Source organism: Sapajus apella, unplaced genomic scaffold (genome assembly GCF_009761245.1).
Source record: "Sapajus apella isolate SASKATOON/1434 unplaced genomic scaffold, GSC_monkey_1.0 scaffold36, whole genome shotgun sequence".
NCBI lineage: Eukaryota > Metazoa > Chordata > Mammalia > Primates > Cebidae > Sapajus > Sapajus apella.
This window is the reverse complement of record NW_022436976.1, coordinates 18,341,245-18,355,351: the sequence shown is the minus strand read 5'-3', so window position 1 is coordinate 18,355,351 and position 14,107 is coordinate 18,341,245. Positions and strand designations below refer to the sequence as shown.

General features: G+C 43.7%; 1 protein-coding gene across 1 annotated transcript; it reads left to right on the top strand.

Annotated features, from left to right (window-relative positions):
- Window positions 1–5,380: 5,380 nt before the first annotated feature.
- On the top strand, window positions 5,381–8,633 carry GADD45A (growth arrest and DNA damage inducible alpha). Its single transcript, XM_032296636.1, has 4 exons — window positions 5,381–5,838; window positions 6,315–6,416; window positions 6,654–6,891; window positions 7,965–8,633. Exons 1-4 carry the CDS (start codon window positions 5,795–5,797, stop codon window positions 8,076–8,078), a joined length of 498 nt encoding a protein of 165 aa, XP_032152527.1. The 5' UTR covers window positions 5,381–5,794; the 3' UTR covers window positions 8,079–8,633.
- Window positions 8,634–14,107: the final 5,474 nt, after the last annotated feature.

Sequence of the window (14,107 nt, the reverse complement as noted above, 5' to 3'; positions counted from 1 at the left end):
CATTAGGAAGGGGACTGAGAGGCAATGAGCAATGTGGCATCAGGAGAAAAACCGTTCCAAGTTTGCAGTTAGTACAAAGGCCGTGAGGCAAAAGGAGGTCCAATACGGCTAGAGAGAAATGAGCATGGGGGGAACAGTGTACGATAAGATTGCAGTAGGGATCAGATTTTTATAGCAGCTTTATTGATATAATTCACATTCTGTACACACCCGAAACATTTTATTCAATGGGTTTTACTATATTAACTGAGTTGTAGAATTATCACCACTATCAATATTAGGACATTTTCATCATGGGCACAGATTTTATATGGTATTTTAAGCCATAGTAAGAACTTGGGGTTTTTCTCTGAGGGAAAAAAAAAGCCGTTAATGACTTTTGGGGTAAAGAATGGACTGGGATCTGACTTACTAGGTACAGGATCACTTTGGCTGCTGGAGGTGAAGGGAGGAAGGGCAAGGGCAGAGGGAGGCCAGTTGTTACATTTTTCCAGGTGGGAGATGACACTGGTGGTAGTGGTGATGAGACATGGTTGAATTGCATTTTGAAGTAGAGCCTATAGGATTTGCTGATGTGGGTTGTAAGAAAAAGGAATCAATAATGACACTAAGGTTTGTGGGGCTCAAGAGTGGGAATAATGGAATTGCCATTGACCTATTGCAGGCACAGATTTGGCTGGACAATCAGGAGAGCAACAATTGTCATTTTAAGTTTAAAATGCTTACTATTGATGCAGAAATGACAAACACTGAGGTTCAGAAGAGATGACTGAACAGGTTGGAAATATGTTTGGGAGTCATCAGCATATAAATAATTAAGGCCATGGGACCAGATGAGGTCACCAAGAGAGTGAGTATAGACAAGAGGTATAAGCATGAGCTGTTAAGAAGTTAGGAAGAAGAAAACTTTGCAATGAAGCTGATGGGTGAATAGAATTGTCTTTTCTGTTTCAGAGAGAGGAAACTCACAAATTACCTGGGTGCCGTGGTTCACACCTGTAATCCCAGTGCTTTGGGAGGCCAAGGTGGGAGGATTGCTTAAGCCCAGGAGTGTGAGACCAACCTGGGCAACAAAGCAAGACCCTGTCTCTTTAAGGAATTTAAAAATTAGGCTGGTGTGATGGCATGTGCCTATGGTCCCAGCTACTCAGGAGGCCAAGGTAGGAGGATGGCTTGAGCCTGGGAGTTCCAGGCTGCAGTGGGCTATAACGGTACCACTGCACCCTAATCTGGATGACAGAGGATGACCCTGTCTCAAAAAAGAAAAGAAGAAAGCAAACTCATACATCTGTTCAAGGTGCAAAAACAATCTACCAGTGGCCGGTCACCAACTCAGACCACCTAGCTCCCTCACCAGTGGTTCACCTACAAAGCAGAGACTCTTAGAACATTCCTCCCATGGTAGAAGCCTTCTGATAAACACTTACTGACAGAGAGGTGGGGGCATGGGGGTTTTCATCTTGAAGAATATTCTAGTTAGTCTCCTCATCTGACACCTCCCCTGGCTGGTGAAATGTGTGCAGCTGATGGCAGCAGAAGGTGGCCAGCCCAAAGCTCAAATCGACACCATGACTACTACCATGATTCTTAATAGCTGAAGAGAATTTCCAAAGGGTAAGGATTTATTGAACACACAAAAAAAGATGGCATTAAGAATATTATACCAATTTTTTTTTTTTTTCGAGACCAAGTTTCTTGTCATCCAGGCTGGAGTGCAATGGTGCGATCTCAGCTCACTGAAATCTCCGCCTCCAGATTCAAGTGATTCTTCTGCTTCAGTCTCCCAGGTAGCTGAGATTACAGGCTCCTGCCACCACACCTGGCTAATTTTTACATTTTTAGTAGAATCAGGTTTCACCATGATGGCCAGGCTGGTCTAGAACTTCTAACCTCAGGTGATCCACCTGCCTTGGTTTTCCAAAATGTTGGGATTACAGGCATGAGCCACCATGCTCAGCCCCAAGTAATTTTTGCATTTTGAGTAGAGATGGGGTTTCACCATGTTGACCAGGCTGGTCTCCAACTCCTGACCTCAAGTGATCCGACCTCCTCGGCCTCCCAAAGTGCTGGGATTACAGGCGTGAGCTACCACAGTGGCCAGGAACCTTATGATTTTTAACAAGAAAAAAATAATTACAATACAGTTCTAGGTAGGTGGAAAATACATCTGTCATAGCCGAACTGAGCTCCTGTAACGTGGACAATGATCTGTCTAATACTGAAATAGTTTATATTTCTTTCAGATGTTAAAGCATTGTTTTTTGAAAGAAAGAATAATTCTGCATTATAGAATCAGTAGTGGGAATGTATGTAGGATAAGCATGACTAAAATATCAAAAAGATCTTTAATATGTAAAGCAGGTAGCAATGCTAAAATAATTGAACAATTCTTGAGTATACATTTCCATATGATTTACAAATATAATCATTTGGCATCTTTACAAACATTACTACAAGGGCATCCTACTCCTGTGTACTTACTGTTCTGAGTCACCTATAGTGGTTTTTAAAATGACATCACATATTAGAGTTATATTGATCATAAATATGTATACAGCTAGCGCTCGACTTACGACCATGATTGGGACCGGCAGACCGGTCATAAAACCATTTGGTCGTAAGTTGAGTAGGCTATATGTACAGTTGAAATGGTGCACATGGAGATGGTAGTGCTGCCGGAAGCCGGTCCGCACTGTCGTACGCCCAGCTGGGCAACGTTTGCGCTGCCAGACGCGGAGCAGTCGTGGCTAGCGATTGTGGTCGTAAAGTCGAATGGTTGTAAGTTGCATAGGTCGTAAGTCGATCAATACCTGTATATACATATATGTCTATGTATTATACTGATACAGGAAAACTTCTCTGATTTACCATTGAATACCAATGTCCTCCAGGACTAATAAACAGTTGTGATAAATCATCTATGCCCATTCTAATGTATGACTACAATCTAACTGTGTAGCTAAATGCAGTTTTTACTTCCAGCCATGAGGCCCAACTTTGAAGATAATCACTGATGAAACATTCTAGGTATACTCAGCAATGAGGGAAAATGATGTCACCTATCTGAGTCAGAAAGTATGACAAATGAATATTTCTGCACACTGGAAGCCCAAGCTTCTCTCAGAGAAAATCCCCAAAATACTTGGGCAAATAACTTTCTGATGAAGTCAAATACAGCATGCAGTAGAGTTTTTGAGTAGGGGACTAAGCCTATACTAAGAAGTGACCATTTGATATTACATTTTTACTGCATATAGTTGATTTGGGTGGGGCACTTTAGGACTGTGGTTCATTTGAATTGGTGTAAACAATACATGAGTTCTACTGTCCTACAGGCTCCATTCAGATGACTGAAGTCATGAGACTTTCAGCATAGCTAGCTGATGACAGTGCATACTATTTTGTCCCAAAATCCAGTGCAAGTGTGGACATACCAATTAGATCCTAAGCTCTTTAAAGGCAAAGGACCAGGAATTGTACAGTTCTTGGTATAGAGGAGGACATGACAAAATGTTTTTGAACTGACGTTAAATGTGGAATATGTTAGAATTCATGCAATGCACAGGACTGCAGGATTCTGAGATCTTGTTTAACTCTCAGGTTCTATTCAACTCAATAAACCTTGATTGTGTTCCTACTAAATGCAGGTATTGTGCTAGAAGCTAAGGACACCAAACTGATGAAGTTCTTGCTGTCAGAAAACTCACATGATTCCCTAACTCTTTGTCAGCTTGCTGTGATCATATTTCCTTCCCAAGAACCTCTAAGAAATGCCTAGTGGATAGAGCCTTTGAGTTCCACGGAACGTATGAACAATCGCCAAATGATGACTCAGGCTAGATTGTGTAATTCAGGTTTTGTCTGCAAAACTGACAATGCTTTGGTAACCTACCTAAATTTCAATGCTGAGGAATTCCTTAACGAAGACATCACATGTTAGGATGTAAGGCATGGATACAAGACATATAAGCATCCTTGGGTGAATTATGCACTGACCACGACCATTTCTTCACTCAAAGATTGTTCCTGGCTGACAACAGAGTTAAAAAATGAGTGCAAAATGACAGCTCAAATAAATGAACCACAAAACATATCACTTTTCTTTTCAACCAAATTAAGATCAACAGAGCTGGAGAATATTTTGTCTAGAGTGATAATAATGTAAGGGTGCAAAACTCCCAGGTACCTTTGCAAAAAAATTACTTCTGTGACCTTTGGCTGTACAGCGACCTTAATAATGCAAGCACTGTTTTGAATACAAGCATGTGGGAGACATTTTCACCACTTTTGGTGACTTCAGTAGGCTTAAGAAATGTTTTGCATTTATTGCATAAACCCATAAAACAAAGGAAGGGACTTCTGAACTACTCAGTGAGAATCTATATATTGAAGTTGGTTTTTCAAAAACGTGTAACTACCATTTGCAGTTATAAAGGTCTGCTTTCCACCTACAAGTTGCCATTATCTCAAAGGTGAAATTTTAGCATATGACTAAAAACTTCCTATAGTTACAGCTTCATGATTCAACATCTAACATCAATAATTCACAGTGAGATCATAGGCTCCCTATGGGAAGCTAGTGACATACATACGTTAGGAAAGGAGCTTAGGCATATCGAGAGCATTTTGAATTTAGACGTGTGGGCTGCGTGGGTGTCAGATGGTTGTCTCTGAGCTGGTGGGCGTCCTGAAGGATCCTTGTTCGGGCAAGGCTCTTTGAGAAAGGCGAATCTGGGTTGCCAGGGATTCCCACATGTGGTCACCAGCTCCCCACGCAGACCAGCTCACAACTTCCCAGTTACACTGGGCAGGTGGGAGACCATTCTGCTTTCTGTGGAAAAGATTCCAACTTGGTTCCCTGCCATACCTGAATACAAACGGGTTGGTTTTTCTTTTTTGAGCTTCCAACCCTTGCAGCCTTCCAAAAATAAATCAAACCAGCCATCAGGGCACCAAAATAATACTACTACTAATAAGCAGCTTCGTCTAGACTTAGATAAACAACACTTCTGAGGTAAACTTTGCCCCAGAGGTCTGGAGACACTGTTTTAATGTAACCTGCTTACTAATAATTACCAGACTTCGGTGCATTAACCCTGGAAATAGATTTTAGTGGCCACCTCTTAAAACAAAAGGCATGAAACGATAATAAGAAAAAAGTGCAGCAACTATTATAGACAAACACTTGGCAGCCTGCTTCAGCCCAAGCTGAGGCCACCTCCCGCCTCTGCTGAAGCCCTCCACTCCAGATGGCCCCCGCCAACCGGATAAGGGAGCGCGCGGGACCCGCCAACCCACCTCTGCACCGCGCCCACCCCAGCCACCCCCTTCGGCTAGCCTCCAGCGTGGCTCCTCCCTTTTCCGCTCGTCTCAACCTGACTCCAGGAGCTGGAGTCAAATTGCCGGAGCAGGCTGATTTGCATTGCCCAATGGCCAAGCTGCATGCAAATGAGACGGAAGGTGGTTGGCTGAGGGTCGGCTGGATAACTCCGGCGAGCGGGGCCCTTTGTCCTCCAGTGGCTGGGAGGAAGCTGCCCAATTATTGTCGTGTGGCTATCGGCGAGGAGAGGGTCGAAGAGCGAGCGAGCTAGCGAGGCGGGAGGGGTGGCCGGAGAGGCGGCGGCGGGCACTGGAGGAGGAGCCGGGGTGGGCGAGGGGCGGCCAGACAGTGCCGGGGCCTGAGCTCCCCGAGCGGTGCCTGTGAGCGAGTGCAGAAAGCAGGCGCCCGCGCGTTCGCCGTGGCCGGAGCAGCCCGCACGCCGCGCTTTCTCCGTGGGCGACCTGCAGTTGCAATATGACTTTGGAGGAATTCTCGGCTGGAGAGCAGAAGACCGAAAGGTAAGTCGGCCTGCGGACTATTCCGGCCCAAACTTCTCTCACCCACCCCGGGCTCCTCGGTGCAGCCGGGCCGTGGAAGGCTTGCAGGTGAGCAAGCAGAAAAGTTTGCACGGGGCAACTCTCGCCCTTGCTCCCTCGGGACTCTCCCTGGAGCGAAAAGAGCATGCCCCCCAACCTGAACTAGCCCCGCCGGGGTCTTTGCAAAGGGCAGCAGTGGGCGTCGCTGCCCGTGCGGCTCCCGCGGCTGGCAGCCTGTGGCGGGGGCACTCTCGGGACTTCTCACGGGACGCCCGGTTCTTGGGCGTGCAGGGGTCATCGGGGGTGACGGGGCCGCGGGAGCGCCGGGCTTGCCGAGAGCCCAGGTGCGCGGTGGTGCTTGTATTCGAGAGGGAGGGGCGTGGTACCGGGCGAGGGGGCCGGCAACGGCCCCGAGGGCACCGAGGCTGACGGGACCCCTCGCCCTTGCCCGCATGTAGGATGGATAAGGTAGGGGATGCCCTGGAGGAAGTGCTCAGCAAAGCCCTGAGTCAGCGCACCATCACTGTCGGGGTGTACGAGGCGGCCAAGCTGCTCAACGTGTAAGTGGGGCCCTTGCGCGTCCCCCGTGGCACCCTTCCCCCACTGGCCCGAGAGGTCGCCTTGGCGGGGCTCCCCTCGCCCGACCGCGCCACTTCCTGTCGCTTTTCTTCTGCTCCCGTGGCTGCCTGCTCCGGCGGGGAGGGGGCAAGCTGGCCGGGCGGCGACCCCCGGGGACCCGGGCAGGGGTTGCGGGCGCCAGCGCTTCTGCGCTCACCGGCCCTGCCCGCTGCCCCCAGCGACCCCGATAACGTGGTGCTGTGCCTGCTGGCGGCGGACGAGGACGACGACAGGGATGTGGCTCTGCAGATCCACTTCACCCTGATCCAGGCGTTCTGCTGCGAGAACGACATCAACATCCTGCGCGTCAGCAACCCGGGCCGGCTGGCGGAGCTCCTGCTCTTGGAGACCGACGCTGGCCCCGCGGCCAGCGAGGGCGCCGAGCAGCCCCCGGACCTGCACTGCGTGCTGGTGACGGTAAGGGACAGGGGGACTGCGGTCTGCGGGGTAGAGCCCCGGAAGGACTGGAGGCCAGGGCTGGGTCGCCTGATTGTGGATCTGGAGTAGTTGGGGGTCAGGAGTCTAGTTGCCTTTGCCCCATCAGAGTGAGGCTGGACTTTCAGCCGAGATGTACGAGTTTCATCATCAGGATTTTCTGTGGTACAGAACATGTCTAAGCACGCTGGGAACTGCCAGCAGCGGAAGAGATCCCTGTGAGTCAGCAGTCAGCCCAGCTACTCCCTACCTACATCTGCACTGCCTCCCGTGACTAATTCCTTTAGCAGGGCAGATTAGATAAAGCCAAATGAATTCCTGGCTCACCCCTCATTAAGGAGTCAGCTTCATTCTCTGCCCGTCAGAGCTAAAAATAGAAATGGTGTAGGAGACAAACCTTGTTAATTCCCTAGAAATACTTTAAGAGGATAGACTGGATTTTTTTTCTCTGCAGTCTTGCATTTTTTTTTTTTATGGGCCTTTTTTTTTTCCTGATAAAAACCTTTGGTAGTTAGATAAGTTATGTTTTCGGGGGTAAATGTACTGCCTTTGTCTTCTAAATTTTGCACTTTTTTGACTGGTCTAGTCAAGTGACAGCCTGATTATTTTGCTACTCCTGAAAAGTACTACTCTGTCTCTTGGGAGCAGAGTTGATGGCAATTCCAGTTAACTCCTGTGCAACTCTTATCTCATTGTGCACACAGCATGGAAGTCTGTCTCTAAACTGTTTCACTCGGGTCAGCGTTAACAAGTTTGGTAGAGCAAACCTGTGAGTGATACTCTCATGCAAAACTGAACAGATAGGCAAATATATGTATGCGTTTCGTGCAGGTTGCATGAGTTGAGACTTTGCAATGTGTAGTTTAATAGGTGATTACCCTTAATGATTTTGCAGGGAACCCAACTACCTTGAAGAACTTTAATTTTTTGTGCTTGTAACTTGTCTCCATGTTACATATTCAAAATATAGAATGTTCAAGTGTCTTCTCAAAAGTATAATTACTAGCAAATACTGATTTTTAAAAATAAGTTTATTTTTCTAAATTTGTTTCCAGAATCCACATTCATCTCAATGGAAGGATCCTGCCTTAAGTCAACTTATTTGTTTTTGCCGGGAAAGTCGCTACATGGATCAGTGGGTTCCAGTGATTAATCTTCCTGAACGGTGATGGCATCTGAATGAAAATAACTGAACCAAATTGCACTGATGTTTTTGAAATACCTTTGTAGTTACTCAAGCAGTTACTCCCTACACTGATGCAAGGATTACAGAAACTGATGTCAAGGGGCTGAGTGAGTTCAACTACATGTTCTGGGGGCCCGGAGATAGATGACTTTGCAGATGGAAAGAGGTGAAAATGAAGAAGGAAGCTGTGTTGAAACAGAAAAATAAGTCAAAAGGAACAAAAATTACAAAGAACCATGCAGGAAGGAAAGCTATGTATTAATTTAGAATGGTTGAGTTACATTAAAAGAAACCAAATATGTTAAAGTTTAAATGCGCAGCCATAAGTTTGGGTATTTTTGGTTTATATGCCCTCTAGTAAAAGAAAAGCTGAAGGGGTTAATCATATTTGAAAACCATATTTTATTGTATTTTGATGAGATGTTAAATTCTCAAAGTTTTATTATAAATTGTACTAAGTTATTTTATGACGTGAAAAGTTATTTATGCTATAAATTTTTTGAAACAATACAATAAACTGGTATGAATAATTGCATCATTTCTTCTTGTGTGCTCTTATTTTTTTTAACTTGTACTTTCTTTTAACACATTTTACTGACACTCTGCTCTATACTAAGTCTATAGTCAGAAAACAGGTGATTGAATGGAGTTGGAGTTAAGGGGAAAGGATGGTTAGAGATTCAGTTTGCAAAATTTGAATAATTAAAGATCAATGATAGGCCAGGCATAATGGCTCACGCCTATAATCACAGCACTTTGGGAGGCTGAGGCAGGCGGATCATGAGGTCAAGAGATTGAGACCATCCTGGCCAACATGGTGAAACCCTGTCTCTCCTAAAAATACAAAAATTTAACTGGACGTGGTGGCGCATGTCTATAGTCTCAGCTACTCAGGAGGCTGAGGCAGGAGAATCTCCTGAACCCGGGACATGGAGGTTGCAGTGAGCCAAGATCTCGCCACTGCACTCCAGCCTGGCAACACAGTGAGAGTCCGTCCCCCCCCCCGAAAAAAAAAGGTCAATAATAGTAGTGCCATAATAAGATTATATGCAAAATGTTGAGGAAGCAGAGAGGACAGAGTAACCAAAGCTACCTACCAGTTTTTACTGAAGAGAGATTTTATGTAGGTCTTAATGAGTTTTATTTCCCTAGTTACAGAGGGCAAAGGGACATTGCTAGCAGCTGCACTAGTTTGTGCAAAGGTGTGGAGGCCTGAAAGACCACAAGCAGGTCAGTAAAAGCAGAGTGATTCTGTGTGTGCCTCTGGTGTAGAAAGATAAGGGAGCGACAGGGCTGAGAAGGAAGGTGGGGATCAGGCCCAGGCTGTGAAGGGCTTTCTGTGTCACCCGTATGCATTTGGGCTTCCTTCTGCAAACTTCAGACAGATAGCGGAGGCTGGGAGGAAGTGGTGTGATCAGTGTTCTAGGAAAGTAACATTGGGGCCTGTGAAAGATGATTATTGGGATGAGCAGCTGTAGGTAACAAGGCCAATTAGAAAGTGACTGAGAATCTACAGCTGTGCATTTTGCAGAACCATTTTTGCAGAGCAAACAGGGATGTGGCCTAGCAAAGGTTTTTGGTGCCCCTAGTCTCTCCCTGAACATTTCTATGGTTCTGAGGGGTCTGCTTAAATTCTGTCAGATGGAATAGATGGCAGAGAAGAAAATCAAAAGAAGAGGCTTCAGTAGAACAATCCTTTTAGTTGCAACAATCGCTTCATCTTTAACTGCAACAATCTTGTAGGCATAGACCGAAGAAAGCGAAAATGCTTATGGAGTCAAGGCCTAGCCTTTCTTCAGTCCACAGGAATTTTCTTTGCCTATTTCTCCAACCATCCCCCTTATGGCTCCCCTGCCATCTGTCTTTCATCCTAGTCATGACTACATACAATCAGGAAAAAGGGTGGGGAAATCCACTAATAGCAACAAAAAGCTCCAAGTTTCTGCATATATAATGAATACATAGGTCCCTGAGTCCTTCGTCTTGTAAATGCCTCTCTTTTCCCACATCTGCTAGAAATGTGGGTGGTTAGCCCTTGTTTAGGCTTCTTGTATCTTTTTACAAGTGACTGTTTTTCTGTATCTGCTAGAAATGTGGGTTTTTAGGCTTTATTTAGGCTTCTTGTATCTTTTAAAAATCCAGTACCTACTCCAAAACATAAGTGGTATTTAATACTTGGTTCTTATATTACCAAAAGATTGAAAACGGTGAGTTTTAAATAGTAAGGTGTTTTGCCTTGCCATTAAGGTAAGGTTTCTTTTCTCAGCCCTTTTTCACAGCGGTTTGGTAAAAACCCTTTTGCAGAGAAGAGTGAATTAAACTGGGAACGCAGAGTGGATAAAGCTGCTTCGCTTAGCAGAACGAGCACAGTAGCAGCCGGCCTTGATTAGTCCTTCTCCATCCTGTTTTACTCACGTAAAATGGAGATCCAGTTACTTATCTTGCAGACTTCTGGCCTCTCCTGCAACTCTGCAACCTCCCTCAAGGCAGGTAATATCTGTTTCATAATTGTAGCCCAGCAGTTGACACAAGTGCCAGCAACAGTAGGTGCTGAATTAATATTTATTGAATAAACGAATGATTAGAAATAAGGAATACAAACTACCTGGCACATGACAGGCGCTAAGTGGAGTGTGGTTGTTACTAAAACCCGGGTGATAGCAATAGGAAAACTTAACGCAGCAGAGAGATCTGTGTCATGACATGTACATCTATATAATTGTTTTTCAAAAGGAGTTTTTGATCTTTATTCTAAATTCATAATGCTTAGAGATATGTAATAGTACTTATACATTCTCTAGATTGTTTTGTTTGAGGAAAATCTCGACAATTGCTGAAATGCTGTTTGGTTTCTTCACAAATTTTTAACCCTTATTTTTCTTTCCTGATTGAACAGAACACAAAGTTAACACAGCATTGAAAACCCCAATCACGAAACAGTTAATTTTAAACAAATATAAAATTACCTGGATGGCTTCTATCTCTAATTGATGCCAATATTTTTCAGTTCTTGTCTTAAAATCCCTTAAATCTGCTTACTGCAAGCCATGTTACAACAAGAACAAAAATCCCCTCGTTTACCTAAGGTGAACTGAATGTTGAAAAGTGGAAAATACCTATTTTTTCCACTGGCTGCTTCACCTCAGTGTCATAAATAGCATTGCTTCCTCCTTTCCACACTTAACCTGGGCGCTTGGTAAGCTAAACTTTTATAATGAAAAGACCCATGCAAGTAGCTAATCTCCTGTAATATATGCCTTAATTCCCCCCCCAAAAAAGAAAAAAAGGTCATTTTTAGGAAAGCATTATTTGTATACTGTCAATTGAAAATATTTCCAAAGCATGTTTTGAGATGCCTTACTGTAGCCCTTGTGAAATAATTGCTAAAATTTCAATTATATAGTCTGAATTTTATTCTTTGATATATGGTAAAAGACTGAAATTTGGGAGACAAGTTCTCTTCAAATGAACAAAACTCAGTGGCATGATTTGACACGAAGAAAATATCCCTCAAATAAATGATTTTTTTTTTTCTTTTTAACAGCACTTTGATAAACATACGAACCTCTGTAAAAAGGTTGTATTCATGAAAACCAAGAAATGTTAAGTGAGTGCTTACTGTGGGCAAGGGACTAGGCTGGTTATATTGAAGTCTACAAAAAAAAAAAAATCAGATATATACTCTGGCCTCAAGGACTTTGTGTCACTACATAAATACAAAGCAGAAAATCACCAGCAACATAAGAAAGGCCCAAAGAACTGTTATGGAAGTTCAAAGGATAGAAATCTTCAGAAGGCATATAGGAATGGAATGGAGAAAAAGGTTGTAAACTCTTTGTTCATAAGCTAGTATCGTATTTTGCAAACAGCACAAAAATGTGATTGATTGACTGGTTGAATATCAAATATAATTCTGCTAGGTGCTACAAAGCAAAAAAGATGTGGCCTATTATAGCATTTGTCCTTAAGTTTACAATCTGTAAGTAAATCATTAAGCACATTAAAAAAAGGTAAGCACGTGCATTTCAATCGTGCTGTTTACTGAATGCCTATCATATTCCTGGCACCGTGTTAGGTACCAAGGCCACAAAGGTGAAAAAGCAGCTGCCTTTAACGATGCACACAACTTAGCAGGGATACCCGATACCTGTAATACCAGGTGATAAGTGATAACGAGGTATATTCAAGACCTAAGTGTTCCTGGGGCCAGGGAATGTTTGCCAGTTTCAGTGAGACATGAGAGATGAAGAGATCTGCCAGGTGACTGTGAAGGGCATTTACTCCAGGAGGAGGAACTACAGAACAGGAAGGTACAAACTGAAGGCAAGTTTGGAGCTAGCTTTTGGGGGACAGCAACACTCATACAGGAGTTACTACATCCTCAGCACGGATCTAAGCCTTTTATCTATGGGAACTCATTAGCACTCACAACAACCCTGCGGGAGTAGGTACTGTTATTAGCCCCATTTTGAAAGTGAAAAGACTGATACACAGAGAGCTTCATTTGCCCAGAATCATATTGAAAATGGCAAGACCAGGATGCAAACATGCCCTCCAGTGATGGGTGATGGAGTGGGAAAGGTGGTAGAAACCATAGCATGATTTTCTTGCAGGCCAAGCATCTTTTCTCTGCTAGATGATAGGAAGCCATCAAAATTAATTGGTAAACTAAGAGAAGAGACAGATGCGGTCACCACCAAGAGACAGATATGAAAAGATGATGCTATAGCTTACAGAGTCCTCATGTGAGGGTGGAAACGGATAGCCAAGAGAAATTTAGATCACACAGTGTTTAACAACTTTTAAAAAATCAATTGTAAACATTTAGAAGTGGGAAAATTTCTGAGCAAAATGCAAAAAATTCTTGAAAATTTGCTATAGTGGCAACAGTGGGTCCACATTCTGCATAGTGGCAATTGGCTGGAGCTGAGAGAAGGCCCCTCACTTTTAGACCCAGATTTCTAGTTTGTCACAGACCTCACGCCTCCCTGTTATAACTCTAGTTTGCTGTACTCATGAAGGCTTCCCTCTTTAATCCTATTAGGCATGTATGGTCCACCCTTTGTGCCCACTCCACTGACTCAGACTGGGGTTTAGAATCTTCCTGTGTAAAATGAAGTGTTTACACAATCAGGATTTCTCAAACTGCTTGGACGATCATAAGGCCCTGGGGTGCTTGTTAAAAATATAACTTTCAAGCCCCTTTCCCAGAAGCTTTAAGTGGGGCTGGGATAAGGCTTAGAATTTATTTTTCCTGATTCAAGCCCCAGAAAGAAAAACTTATATATATATATGTATATATATATGTGTATATATATATGTATATATGTGTATATATATACATATATGGGAACATATATACATATATATATACACACACACACATATATATATATAAAACAAATACTTCAGGTAATTCTTATAAGAGAAGTTTGAGAAACAATGAATGCTCTCTTAGAGCTCTCTACAAATCTCACAGAGTAGGGAGGAAGAAGCTCCTACATGATCAGTTTCCAGTTTCCCTTGATGTTAGCTCACCAAAAGGGATGCACATTTCTCTGCAAAAATTGCAGGGATTCCCAGGAAGAGGTGTATCAGGACCATTTGCTACCTGGAGACAGAGTTAGAATTTAGTAGTTAACTCAGGTGATCACCGCACAAGTTATACAAACCACAAAAGTGGGAGACTTTGAAAACAGAATGCTTCTTACCTCTCCTTGAACTGACAGATCAACACACCTGTTATGTGCTAGACATGGTGCTGGGCACTTTGAAGACAAGGCAGAAACTGACAAGCATGATTAAAATCTGTTACTGTTATGCAATGAGTACTGCTCAATGTCAGACACATAGTAGGTGCTGAGAAGTAAGTGGGGTTTCCATTTTTCTTACAAACATTTGTTCTTTCTGCTCTTCATGAATTTTCACATTTATTAATTCATTTGGTACTCTGCTAAAGCAACTGAGGCTCAGAGAAGGCAAGAGTGACCTCCAGAGTCCCATGACAAGGAA